At 37.3% G+C, this 15221-nt stretch overlaps 1 protein-coding gene across 3 annotated transcripts in view; it reads right to left on the bottom strand.

Moving 5' to 3' along the window:
* Window positions 1-15221, bottom strand: part of LOC126457362 (protein timeless) — a 374910-nt gene that overhangs the window by 66947 nt on the left and 292742 nt on the right. For all 3 annotated transcript variants that reach the window (XM_050093600.1, XM_050093599.1, XM_050093601.1), the window contains one exon: window positions 13323-13521. In XM_050093600.1, the coding sequence (XP_049949557.1) occupies window positions 13323-13521 (199 nt within the window). The remainder of the gene's footprint in view (window positions 1-13322; window positions 13522-15221) is intronic.

The following is a 15221-nucleotide window of genomic DNA, read 5'->3' as shown; positions in this document are numbered from 1 at the left end:
CCATATGGGCCACATCCCTGCAAAAGACCTTGGTGCATGACTTGTATTACGCACACACCCAACACATCTCAATTCACTCCCATCACTTAAGGTAGATGCCAGGGTGCTTCCTTCGAAAAAGACATGGCTGATTTTCTTACCAAATCCAAGTTTGCGCTCCATCTCTAATGACGTTGTTTGTGATGGGATGTTAAACCCTACTCTTTCTTCTTTTTTCTGGTCCCACCAAAGGCATATCCTATCCCATCAATCAGAGATAGGGACATCTGGAAGCATTCATGTCATATTGCGTTACCTCTGACAAAACGTGTTTCAGTGGGTCTGCAACCATGTTTGGCTCAATAATACACTATTGTCTTGGTCACTATATTCCTTTTACTATTGCACCTGATCACAAGTTTCACTTTAACAGCATCTTCAAATCAAATCTATGGTACAAAGAACTAACATTAAAAGGATGGAACAAACTTTTATACAAACAATGTTTACAATAATTGCTGTGATGCATAAGTTGATCACATATTTTGTGGTTCCATAGTATCTAGTCAGAGTACTTAATCAACACTAAGAGTCAAACTGACTCTCGCCATACAACACATTAAAAAGTAAGCATGCCCGCCACCAGATGGCTGTAGCTAATGGAACATAATAAATATTATTTCCCACATGAATTTTTAAATTCCCCTCCTTAAATATCCTAATTACTATTAATAACTTGAATAAGCAATATTTATTTAATAGTTTGTTATGAACCAGATTTCAGCTTCTTAGTGCACTAAACAGATAGTCCACACAACTTCAGCAAGAATTCACAGCTGTACAAAGCTTGTTGTAAAAAGATATGTAACATTTTATGGCTATATTGATACAAAACAAATGTCACGTATCTTTGTGCAACAATCTTTGTACAGCTTTGAACTCCCATTGAAGTTGTGTGGACTATCTGTTTAGTATTACATTTTCTTACAATGGCCTAAGAAGCCGAAAGACAGCTCATAGTGGACTATTAAATAAATATTATTGTGGAACATTAATATTGTGCTCTCATGTTATTAATGTGTCTATGTTCCTCCAAGAACTGACGGAATATTCCATAAATATTCTAATTACAGCATTAACAATATTATCACTCCCCATACAGTGATGATGCTGAGTCGCAGATAGACACAAGAAAAAGACTGTCAGAAATTGAGCTTTCAGCCAACAAGGCCTTTGTCAGAAATAGATAACATACTCATGCTCACACACATTCACGCAGATGCAACCCACATACACATGACCACAGTCTCTGGCTGCTGGGGGCGGAGACTGTGGCCATCCTGGATTTTCTGTTATCTAAGCATAAACAGCATAAACATATAACATTTAGATATGGATCACATTGAAAAACAATGATGACAGTAATAACATAAATGACAGTAAAAAGCAATAACAGTAAAAAACACTGATAACAGTGAACAATACTGACGATGATAGTACATGTGCACTCGTCTGTAGGTATTTTCTAAAGCCTAACTTTCTTTTATTACAATATGTTGATAATTATTATTACTTTGAGACAAACTATCGCAATGGAATAAAACAATTGTTATGTCATACTTGTTTTGCCTTTATTCTTTGCAAGGCATCTTCAGTAGCAAATTTCACATTTTTTGGTCTACATGCTGTATTCTTATTCCTAATGCAGTGAAATGTAAAAAAAGAAATTTCAAATAGCCGTTATCAGAAGAACAGCTATAACAAAGGGATGAGAACACATCACGTAAATCAACATCCAAAAAATTTGCCACTGAAGATGTCTTGCAAACAATAAAAGCGAAATGCATACGTAATATATATGTAATAAAAGTTGAAACACTATAAAAATGTAAATGTTAGTTTATTCAAAATCGTTAACCAGTGAAAATACTTGACACATTGCTATGAAATTTTGCTGCTACAGATGTATGTTTTTAGGTACCGGTACCTAATTCTTTAATACATTATGTGGAACACATGTATCTGCAACTTTTTGAGATTTTTTTGTAGCAATGTTTCCCTATCATTAAATTTATATAAATTTATGTATTACATATATTTAAAATACAGAGAAATGAAAACAAATGTGTACACCAATAGAACATGCTGTAAAAATTTCAAAGCAATGGGTCAAAATTTTTGGAGATTTGCCGTTAAAAACATCTATATTTTCTATGTCAGTATAAATGTAGATCTTTGTTTCTTTAAAATCTAAAATCTCTGAATATTCTTCACAGATTGCTTTGAAATTTTGATATAACGTTGCATCTGAATACCCATGTGTTTTCATATACTTACTGGAACACTATGTGGTATATATGAAATATATGTATTAAAAGGGGATACATTATAAAAATGTAAATGCTGTTTTGTTCAAAATCTCCAAAAGTTCTTCACCAATTGCTTTGAAATTTTGACATAACATTCAATTTTAAAATTGAAGTTTTTCAAGTAGCTAATTCTTTAATATATAAATATATGTGTGTTTCATATAAATTGAAAGCACTGTTACCAAAAATCTCAAAATATACAATTCTGATTTACTTCAGATTTTTGCACTTTTTGTAACAACAATTTAGAAACATATGGACTATATACTTTTTAATACATAAATGTATAAACAAAATATACAATACTGAAACACTGCAAGCAAACAGAAAAGTTATATTTATGGTTTATTGGTTTATGATTAGAATGCTACTACCTAATCTGAATTTGTAATAACAATAAACAAGGCTCAAGGTCACAGAGACAGGGGAAGAGAAGATTGACACAGAGTAGGGAAGCAGATGACGGACAGAGAGAGGGTGAAAGAGGAGGAGGAGGAGGAGGAGGAGGAGGAGATGGGCAAAGAAAGCAGCAGGGGGAGATGGAGAGAGAGACAGGAGACAGAAGGGGATTTGGACATACGAGGGTCACTCCAAAAAGAAATGCACACTATTTTTGTAAAAATACAGTTTTCATTCTGCATGTGTGAAAGTTTTACAGTGTGTAGATACATCCTTCCCACTTGTTTTCAAACTTAGTTCAACCTGTTCCTGTGAGTGGTGCCGTCACAGCAAGTCTTCAAGATGGGTGCTACACTTGACGTTCGTCAGAAACAACATGCTGTCATAGAATTCCTGTGCTGTGAAAACGAGACAGTGGGAAACATCGACAAGAGGTTGAAAAAGGGTATGGAGATGCTGCTGTCGATCGCAGTACAGTTAGTCAGTGGGCAAGCAGGTTACGTGATGAAAGTGGGCACGGCAATATTGAGGATTTTCCTCGCAGCGGCCTCGTACTGCACACACTCCAGACAATGTGCAGAGAGTTAACGAATTGGTGACTGCTGACAGACGCATCACAGTGAATGAATTGTCACACTACGTTGGGATAGGGGAAGGAAGTGTTTGCAGAATTCTGAAAGTGTTGGCGTTAAAAAAGGTTTGTGCCAGGTGGGTTCCCAGGATGTTCACAGTGGGTCACAAAGAAACAACAAAAACTGTATGCAGCGAACTTTTGGAACAGTACGAGAATGGTGGAGATAAATTTCTTGGAAGAATTGTGACAGATGATGAAACATGGCTCCATCATTTTTCACCAGAGACGAAGAGGCAATCAATGGAGTGGCATCATGCAAATTCACCCAAGAAAAAAAAATTCAAAACCACACCTTCTGATGGAAACGTTATGGCTACGGTGTTTTTCGATTCCAAAGGACTCTTGCTTGTGGACATCATACCAAGTGGAACCACCACAAGTTCTGATGCACATGTGACAACACTGAAGAAACTTCAAGCTCGACTGAGCCATGTTCAACCACATCAGCAAAAGCAGGATGTTTTGCTGTTGCACGACAATGCACGGCCACATGTCAGTCAAAAAACCATGGAAGCGATCACAAAACTCAGATGGACAACACTGAAATACCCGCCTTACAGTCCTGTCCTGTCCATGTGACTATCATCTTTCTGGGAAACTGAAAGACTCTCTTCGTGGAACAAGGTTTGAAGATGATGACTCCCTTGTGCATGCTGCCAAACAGTGGCTCCAACAAGTTGGTCCAGAATTTTACCATGCGGGTATACAGGCGCTGGTTTCAAGATGGCGTAAGGCATTTGAGAGGGATGGAAATTATGTGGAGAAATGAAAATATTGTTCCTAAAGGATGTATCCACACACTTTAAAACTTTCAAACATGTAGAATAAAAGATGGATTTAAAAAAAAAAAAGTGTGCATTTCTTTTGGAGTGACCCTCGTATATCCAATTAACATACATATTAGAAACATTTGCTTTCTCTTTTCATTCTTTTCCATGTAACCAGACTGAGCTACAGTCTAGTGTGTTTGGGTACAATTACTCTCTTAATAAAATTGTTGTTATATAAGTATTCTTACAATCATGTTCCCTCTCTCTGGTTTTCATAATATGAACAGGCCTCAAAGTAATGTCCCCATCACCTCTATGTGTGTTACACCGCTAGCAACAGTTATGTATTAATATTGCAGTCATATGGTTCTTCTGCACATGTAACAATTATTGCAGCCTTGTTTCTTTAAAAATTAATATTGTATATGCAGTGTCATGTGATTCAAGTCGCAAATCTTTTGACACACAATAATGTCTACTATAAAATGATTTTTACATGTTATATGTTTACATTGTAATTAAACTATTGATGTTCACTAAGATGTTTTAACTCTGATGGTATGCTTTGGATTCATAAAACATGTGATCAACTTACATTTTACAGCAACTATTCTAAACATGATTTGTATAGAAGTTTGTTCCATCCATTTCATGTTAGTTCTCTGTACCACAGAATTGATATGAAGATGGTACAGTGAAACACATAATCAGGATTAGTAATGAAAAGAATGTAGCAGTCAAGGCAAGAGTGTATTACTGATTTACATCATATCATCTATGCGTAACTACCATGGCCTTTCGAGTGAGCCTGACCACCTGAATTAACTGTCACCAACAAACTCCAAACTGGCTTCCAACCCCTGTCCCTCCCCACCCCAACCCCTGCGCACTGTAAATGTATGTGCACACACACACGCACACACACACACACACACACACACACACACACACAGAGAGAGAGAGAGAGAGAGAGAGAGAGAGAGAGACCACCTGACAAAATATCTGTACAAACAATGACAGTCAGAGTCAGACTGAAACTCCAAAACAGTATAGTTTTATACTTGTGTGTGTGTGTGTGTGTGTGTGTGTGTGTGTGTGTGTGTATTTAAAACATACAATGAGAGGAATTTTGAAATATTTGTTATAATGTGATCACACCTTTCAGAAGGGCATCCAGAGACAACAAGTCTGTTGCATACTTCAAGGTGTATAAACATTTATTCAGTTATAGACAATTTCGCAAAAATTTCTTGGAAACGAGAAAAAGTTGTGTGAAGTATAGATGGGACTTACCAAAGCCTTACTATGAGACATAGTTTCTGGTGAGTGGTGAGCTAATAACATACATTGCAAGTGAAGTAGTATGACATACTATGACATTACAGTTCCAAACAGCGTGAACTTCCGGCAAGAGTAATGAGTATTCCAAATGGTGAAACAAGATGTTCTAACACCAACCTTAGCCAGGTGACAGGAAACATTGCAGCCTCATGCAGAGATTTTGATGGTGAGAGTAAATTATTTATAATATGAGGAAATAGCCTGGCTAACAACTTGAAATATAACATTAAAGATGACATAGAGGAAATATAAACAGCAATAACACACACTTGTGTGGGGTTTTGGAGTGACATGACCAGCCCTACGTTAACAGGGCTATTAACCCTGAGAACAAAGAGCTGAGCATATTGCTTCAGCTGAAACAAAGTCTCATATCTGTGCCACATCTGTAGCTACGATTAAAAGGTGGGGATACATTAATCATGGCCTGCAACTGAATTGCAGGAAATATTAACTGACCATCTCACAGAAAGTGTAAGAGGGCCACAAGAATACAAGACAAAGTCTCTGTGATTGCTGGAGTCAAAGGGGCACATTTTTCATGTCAGAGTCAGGTGACAGACAGACAATGGTGAAAGGAATTAGAGCAGAATGGGACTATAAAACATGTACAGTTTCCAGAAAAATAAAATTAATTTATTCCTACAGGACATCAGAGGGTTGAAAAACAAGATAGATGAGCTTTTTGGATGCCTCGAAGATGTGGAAAATTCTGAATAACATGTAGTCACAGGTATGGAGAAGTTATATTTGGGTCTTTCAATGTAATTTCAGTATTCAACTTACTGACAAGTATGCAGCATGGTAGTAGGAGACAGATTAATAACATCTTTATACACAGTGCTCAGGCTGAAACAATTAATATGTACCCAATTGTTAATGCACTTGTCAGTCAAACGGGAATTAACATTCTCCTTACAACCGCCTTTCTATATCTGTTATTTTCATCCTCGTCATTACCACTACTTCTACAATTATCTTTTTCGTAACCACTACTGCCACTTTCCATCTTTCCTTTCGCTTCCTTCTCCGATACTTCCAGCCTGTTTTTCACCTTTAGCCCACAGACGCTTGAGTCAGCCACGACCTTGGACACACCTGTAAATACGTCTTCCCCCGCGAAATCCAGCTTTTGTCCTTCTTCCGGCCAGCAGGTAAACGGAGCGCGCTCGGTCCTACAGGTGGCCACAATGGGATGGACCGGTTCCGGCGGCGGGCTCTTTGTGGCCCATGCGAACGCGCAGTCGCTAACGGCTCACTTCAACGAGTTCTGTGACCTGTTCTGCCAATCGCTGTTCCATATTATCCTCGTCTCTGAAACTTGGTTGAAACCAAACATTTTTTCCGACGCTATCCGAATCACTGGTTACTCTCTCCTAAGGGCAGATTGTGAAACACGGCGCGGGGGTGGTGTGGGTGCCTATGTTCGCTCTGATCTGACACCTACTGTACTATGCACATCGGATGCAAAGGGCGAAGAAGAAGCAGAGTTCTTGTTTTTCGAAATAAATACATCAAATCAGAAACTGCTAATTGGAGTAATCTATAAACCTCCAAACGTCGGGGCCATGTCCTCTTTTCAGTCTGCCCTGTCGTCACTCGTGACATAGTATGAACACATAATCATTATGGGCGACATAAACATCGACTTACAGTTAAAATCTCCCTCTGCAGAAAAACTAAGGCGACTGTTCCACTCCAATGATATGAATTTAACACCACTGGACCCAACTCATCACACGCCACACAGCCACACACTCATAGATATAATAGCAACAAAGCAATCAGATAAAATAATTCGCGCCAATCAGACATCCGCTCCGGGACTCTCTGCTCATGACATGATATTCTTAAGTTACTCAATGCATACTACCAAAGAAAAATCTCACCTGGTAACCTACAGAAACTTAAAAAATGTTAACCATGGCGCTCTACAAAAGGATTGCTCAGACATCCCTTGGCATGATATAAGCAATGAACCGACTTTAGACGGAAAAATTCGGGAATTATGTCGCAAAATTATTGCACTGTATGATAAACATGCTCCTCAACGCACTGTCGAGGTAAAGAGAGCTCCCGCTCCGTGGCTCACCACTGCATTACGCCAGTTAATGAATAAACGTGATGCTGCACATAGGGCCATCAAGCGTAACCCAACTCCCGAGGCGTACGAAGCTTATAGGAAACTCCGAAACAGAACCAAGCAAAGCGTGAGGAATGCCAAAATCAGACATGCCCGCTCTGTCGTATGCGGCATATCAAAACCTGCTGCACTGTGGAAAAAGCTGCGCAGTTTCGGTATAGGGAAGCGAAGATCTGACGCTGTTTATCAACCGTCTGCAGAAGAATTAAACGATTTCTTCTCAAGAGCTGTAAACTGCCACGCAGCGACAAATTACCAGCCCCAAGATATCAATCTCTCGAGAGACAAGTTTTTCCTAAAACATGTCACTACCGGCACAGTACAGAAGGCAATTATGAGAATCTTTTCCGAGGCAGTAGGAAATGATGGAGTGAGCATTGGCATGATTAAGAATGTCGTAGACACTATTATTCCAGTTATCACAGACATCTTCAACCTGTCTCTTGTCAGTAGTACATATCCTACTGAGTGGAAGCAAAGTTTAATTCAACCTATACCCAAGACTGACAACCCTAAGTCGCCAGGTGTGACTACAGGCCGATCAGCATACTACCTGCAATATCTAAAGCCCTAGAATACATCGTCCATGAACAGCTGACGGATTACCTCAAAACTCATAACATCCATGATCAATATCAGTCAGGCTTTCGAAAGCACCGTAGTACAGCAACTGCATTAATCAAAGTAACTGATGACATTAAACATGCTATGGACAGACGTGAAGCTACCATCCTAACACTGCTTGACTTTAGCAAGGCTTTTGACACAGTTGACTTCGATATATTACTAATTAAAATGAAACAGCTGAATTTCTCAAACAGTGCAATACACTGGTTCGACAGCTACCTCAAAAACAGAAGTCAACAAGTAGTTTGTGGGTCGGAAAAGTCATCATGGAAAAACGTGCGCTCTGGAGTTCCCCAAGGCTCTGTCCTTGGTCCATTACTCTTCTCACTGTACATTAATGATATTTCTTCAGTGATTCACTCCTGCAACTACCATCTATATGCCGATGACATCCAACTGTACATAAGTGCAAGCCCCAAGAACATTGCTGACGCAGTAGTGAGTACGAACGCAGATCTTTGCTCTGTTTCTCGATGGGCACAGAACCTAGTTCTGAAACTAAACCCCAAGAAATCCCAGGCCATACTTATATCTCATCCAAAGTTAATCAGCCGGTACTTTCGCGAAACAGTCCCTCAAATACTCCTCAATGGTACCCAACTACCATACCAAAAAACAGTAAAAGACCTTGGAATCTGGGAAGAACAAACAGTCACAGCTTGCCAGAAATCGCTCTCCTCCCTACATGCAATTCAAAAATTTAGAAAAATATTTCCAACCCATGTTAAACAAAAATTAGTCCAAACACTAGTCTTGCCTAATCTTTACTACTGTGATGTAGTTCAACACAGCACAAATAATGAAAATTCTAGATGCCTCGAGCTAGTGATGAATGCTTGCGTTAGATACGTGTGCAATATTCGGCTGTATGATCATATCAGTCCAGCTAGGGTGGATACGCCCACAAAAGACATGCGATCTCTACACGATGTGCTTACTTCATCGATTTCTTAGCCACTGGTGCCCCCAATACTTGTCTTCTCACATTAAACACCTATCATCATTCCACAACCACAATACCAGATCGGATACGTCTAGCATCTTGGCTGTACCTTTACATAACACAAAATCTTTCTCCGGGTCATTCTCCATCTCAGCCATACGACTATGGAACGCGCTCCCCTGTGATCTGCGTCTTATCCAGAACCACTCAACATTCAAGAGGGAACTCAAAACTTACATATTAGGGATGGTATAGCCACCATTGTTGTGCCCCTCTCATCTCTTTCTTTCTCCTCTCCATCACAGCTTCGAATTTTACCATTCTATTTCTCTTCCTCTAACCTATCTACCTCTTCTATATCTCTTTCACCCCATTCTATTGCCTTATGTCTCTGCTCGATGAGAATAACTCACAAGCTGCAAGAACATAACGAGAAAATTCCCAACTAACAGTAGGACTGACATTCACAAAAGAAAAGTATGTTTACTTTCATATACATAGTCATTACTATTATTATTATTATTATCATTATTATTCTTGATTGGTATAATTATTTTTTTGATTGTTATAATTATCATTGTACTACTGTTATAATCTCTATTTTTTTCTTTAACATCAATACTGTATAATCCGTTATATGTCCTTAATGTTCTGTAGAAACTGTAACTCGTTCAACCTGAGTATGCCTGGTTAGGTGTAAGAGAGGGCCTGAAGGGCCTAATCTTGCCAGGTAAAATAAATGCATAAATAAATAAATAAATATATGATCATGATGCACAATCAATGGAAGTAAACAATATGGAGTTTACAATCCTGAGATAGGTTAATACAAAGCACTGAGGCTTATTAATGAGAACAGGGTACAATGTTTTTAAGAGTCAGGTGACAAGAGTGGTATGGTATGAGGTAATATAGAAAGAGATGCTAATGTCAAATTCAGTTTATTCCATAGTAAATTTGTTCAATATTTGGAAGTTGCTTTCCTAAAAAAACTATTGAAAATATCCATTAAAAAAAGGAGGAGGGGGACGAAAAGAAGAAAGAAAGATAAAAAGAAACAAAACCCGTCGATAACTTAGGGAATCAATATCATGTAAGAAGAAGAGGGAATATCTGCATCAAGATCACAATAAGTCAAGATCTGACATTACTTGCATACTACACAAAAATGCACTAGTATTTGAAGGAAAGTCATTAAAAATGTCCAGAAGTATGCACATCCTGACCCAAATAAATAATGCAGATAATATGATTAAAACTATATAGCATATTCTCAAATGGGAGACAAGACAGCCAGGCACTATACAAGATCCCATAACAATTAAAATAAATAATAATATTGTGACTTATACTTCACAAATTGCCAGAACTTTCTAAAAGCAGCAGCAAAAATTGGCTCGTATGGTTCAGTTGAAGAAGCAAGATAATATATTAAAATATCATTCCACAAAACTTTAAGGAACTAGAAGCATTGCCAACATCCTTCATTAAAATTAATACAATTCTAAAAATTCTAAAAGACAAAAGTTCATGCGGGGTTGGTAGTATTTCAAACAGAATTCTGAAAAGTTGTTCCAACTTAATAAGTAACGTGATTAATGATGTATGCAATGCATTATTGACACAGGAAATTTTTACAGACAGGTTAAAATACGCAATTGTTAAACCTCTTCATAAGAAATGCAACACGACAGACTTGCACAATTACTGTCCAGTTTCCTTACTGACACTGTTTTTCAAAATATTTTAAAAATTAGTGTACTCAACAGCAGTCTCATAATGGAAAACAATTTACTTCGCATATCACAGTTTGGATTCCAGAAGGGCTGTTCAACTGATAATGCTATTTATACATTCACTCATCAAATAGTATACGTAATAAATAATAAAATATCACCAGTCGGTATTTTTGTGATATTTCAAAGGCATTTGATTGTGTAAATCATGTTAATCTCTTAAAAAAACTATAGCATTATACAATTTATGGCTTTAGGCACAGCTGGATTGAATCATACTTAAAAAACAGGATACTTGTGCATGGAGTTGTGCTGAATAATTCAAACAAAACAGAATACTTGTGCATGGGGTTGTGCTGAATAATTCAAACAATGTCGAAAGGGTAAAGAATATTAGTGGCTGAGGAGAAATCACAAAGGAAGTAATATAGGGTTCAATTTTGGATCTGCTCCTATTTCTTATACACACTGATCAGCTAGAACATTATGGCCACCAACCTACTATTAATATAAACCCATCCAGGCAATAGCAGGACTGCCTGGCAAGGAATGACTGCTAGTCAAGACACAAGTACGGTGCATGTAGTATCAGTGAGCATGCTGCCCGTGTGTAGAACGGGGAAGACACACGATCTATCTGAATCTGACCGAGGGTAGATTGTGATGCCCCAGAGGTTCAGCATGAGTATTCTGGAAAATGCATGACTTTTCAGTTGTTTGAGGAGTGCTGTGGTGACTTCTTCACCACGTGGCAAAAACAAGGTGAAACCATGTCCAGACATTGTGGGGTTGGGTAGCAGCCACTTCTCATTACAGATGGCGGACATCAAAGGCTGGGCAGTCTGGCACAACAGGACAGGTAGTGAACTGTGGCATCATTTATTCACTTACTATTGGCTGCATTTGTTGCTATAGGTACACTTTTCTTTGTAAATAAAGACAGATTCTTTGATGAATTTTGCACAGCATGCAAACCATACTTACAAGTGTATAAAACTCTAGAATTTATTTAATTCATGAAAAACTAAATGAGCTGTTACATTTTGAACTTCATGCTTAGAAAAAACTCAAATTTTATAGTTAATTATCTCAATTTTTACCACATATGGAGTAACAAAAATTTCTGATAACTTGCCCAATAACATAAAATGTCTGACAAGTAGCAAAGCATCTAATATAATGTGCCTGGTAACAGAATAGTGTCTTACTGGTGTTAACAGTTTGTCTGAGACAAAAAAATGAAAAGGCTAGTTGACATATTGTGTATGTGCCCATCACACATATAATACCAGGCATCTTTTGACATTAGTGAAGTTGAAGTATGTGATGTCAACAAGATACATAGGGCATGTTTCTGAATGGGTGATGCTCACAGGGGTACACACCTTGGGCAAAGTGATGTAATGAGAGGGATAATAGACATCAATAGGTTATTCACAGAGATGGGATGGATAGCACAGTATAAGGTTTTAAGTGGGGGAAAATTTTTAAGCCTGTCCCTCTTCATCAAAGCTAATGATTAATAAATTCCAGTTCAGGTTGATCTAGTGTGATTCGGGGAATACATTTGTCTTGCGTTGTTGTATCTGGGTATTATTCAACTCTCTCCACATTCCAAATTGGCTTCAATGTTTTGAGGTTAAAGGAAGGTTATTAAATGTGTTTCATTGTTATACAGCCTTAAAGATTTGATACAGGCCACAAAATGTCGGAATGATTTAGATGTCATTATTATTGTTTTGTGGCTTTCATTTTTACTGGAAAAGGATTATTTAGATATGATTTCAGGAAAAAATTATTTCATTTTTCTACTTAGATAAAATCAGATCAAGTAAAATCCTAGAGTTTCACACAGCTGTAATTTACACTTACTAATTGCCTCAACTGATTCAGTATCCTCTTTCTATGGAGATAGGAACAGAGTCTGAAGCTTTCAAAAGATGAACCAGAATTACATATGGACAGGAAGCCAACGCAAGCACAAAATGTGGTAACTCCACACCAGCACTACACTGGTAACAATTAATGAGCACGCAATAATAGCATCCACTTCACCACCATGATTTAACCCTGCTGTTAACTGAGCTCCATCTCCCAGATTCTTACTAAGTTTACAAAGCCCACTGTACGACTGTAGCCCCTGTCCTCCGGAAAGTTTTAGCTTCTAGAGTTTTCCCCGTGAAAGGAAGACATAATCAAGCACCAGCAGCCTGTAGCTCTAGTTCTGATAATCACAGCTGTTGAAGGCTCTGGATTCTATTTCATTTGCTGCAGCTTAAAATCTATGGGACCACATTCAGGCAAGTTGCTGCAGAGAAATGGAGGTCACTCTTTAAAATAGGTTTTACAATTATTTATCAGGTATCACAGCTTTTACTTACATCAGATACTTCAAAATCTGTCTCCCATATCTGTGAAAAGGATTTAAGAATGTGTGGCTGAAAAAGTACTGTAGCCTTTTCCAAATCCCCTGCTACATGATGCATCATTGTGAAGACACAGTTATTGACAAACTCTCCATTACTTTGGAAATCTTCCAGAAGAATTCCATACTGGTACATTATTTCTGTAGTTGCAAACCTAGAAAACAAATTGACCATAAAACAAGAAAAACCATTAAAAAAGTGTATTTCAGCTCTGCAGAATATGAAATGAAAACCAAATTGTGACATTTTCAATAACTATACGATGAGTGATTATGAACATGTCTAGTTTATCAGCTCCAATGTTCAAATAAAGGCACTGTTTTATAGAATCTTCTAATGCACAGTGAATATCTGTTTGAAACATGCATATTACTATTATATTCTTTGAATGTTTTCAGACTGTCAAAAATTATCACCATTAGAAGAATAGGTATGAAAATAGTGCTTGGATTTGAAATACCAATCTGGAGCAGCAATGGTTTCTTGGAGGTAAGGTGGTCAGAATGCAGTTTCAACATCACATGAAACGTTCCATTCTAGTTGTCCAACCTATTAACGATATATAAATAACATAAATAAACAGAATTAATTTGCACAGTTCATTCTGTACTTGTTCAAATATACAAACAAAACAAAACAGATCTCTATCTATGAATTTGGATATTGTCTAAAATGTCTTATTAATTTATTTCCAGCATTCCGCTTGCTGCATTCTAAATTTCAAGTGGAACATAAAATTTGAATTATGCTAACAAATGTAACATTTACTCAATGAAACTTTTATTCATATATCACTAATACAGGTGCTCTAAAATGATAACAAATAGTAATATGACTGAACTAAACTATATGGTGTGGTAGTTTCTGGCTGTTAGGTTTCAATATATTTTTTCTTAACGGCCATTTACTCAGTTCCATTCTCTATTAACTCAGCAGAGTGCTAAGAATCGACACATCCATATAAGCATATATATTAAAGGCTTTAAATATGAAGAAACTTCCCATGTTATTGATTCTTCCGGTAACAACTGCAATTAGTACTTCAATAACAGCAATAAGTTTGGTACTTATAAGATAATTTAATGTGAATATAATAATAGGACTGAGTGACTAGTTATTATGAAGTTGAAATACTTAACATTGGAAATTACGAGGAAGCTCTCAAAAATTGCCTATTAACAAGAACTCGTAATTATGTGGAAATTTATTAATATGACATGCAGGTGCAGTAGTGTTAGTAAGTGAGCAGGGTAAAACGAGATGGTAAATCATGGAAACATGTCATGAAAAAATATCCAGATTTGAACAGTTCCTTTATTCGAACATTAACAAAGCACAATCAAGTGCACACATTTATAAAAATTTCTATGTGCAAAGTAACCTCAAGCGTGCAATGAGTGCCCTCTGTTTGTCAGAAAGATCAGTTAACACAATCTCTTTAGACAACATGAAAGAACATCATTTATATTCTTGTGATACAGAAAATGTGACTAATTTAATACAGGGGTGAAGAACTATGCTACACAAAAATAACTGGACATAAACAGGTAAAGAGCATATCTAATCTAAGAAAAAGAACAAGGCAAAAATATATACAATTTATGAATTGAGAATGTAGTGACTAATCTAGTACAATAACCAAAGAAATTGCATGGCACAGTGATGAACTTGTAGTCCATAGGTGAACTGATCTAACAATTTTCATATTTTGTCTCTAACTGACACACATATGGTGCTGAAGCAGGTTACCCAGTTCACAAAAGTGTCAGATCACACCTGTAATATTTCGAGAATTTCCACGTAAATTCTAGAACCACTCGGCCTTCCGCCATCTCGAACCTACGATATTTTAGA

Source organism: Schistocerca serialis, chromosome 2, assembly GCF_023864345.2.
Source record: "Schistocerca serialis cubense isolate TAMUIC-IGC-003099 chromosome 2, iqSchSeri2.2, whole genome shotgun sequence".
NCBI lineage: Eukaryota > Metazoa > Arthropoda > Insecta > Orthoptera > Acrididae > Schistocerca > Schistocerca serialis.
Note: the sequence above shows the minus strand (reverse complement) of the source record. Positions and strands in the feature narration are given on the sequence as shown.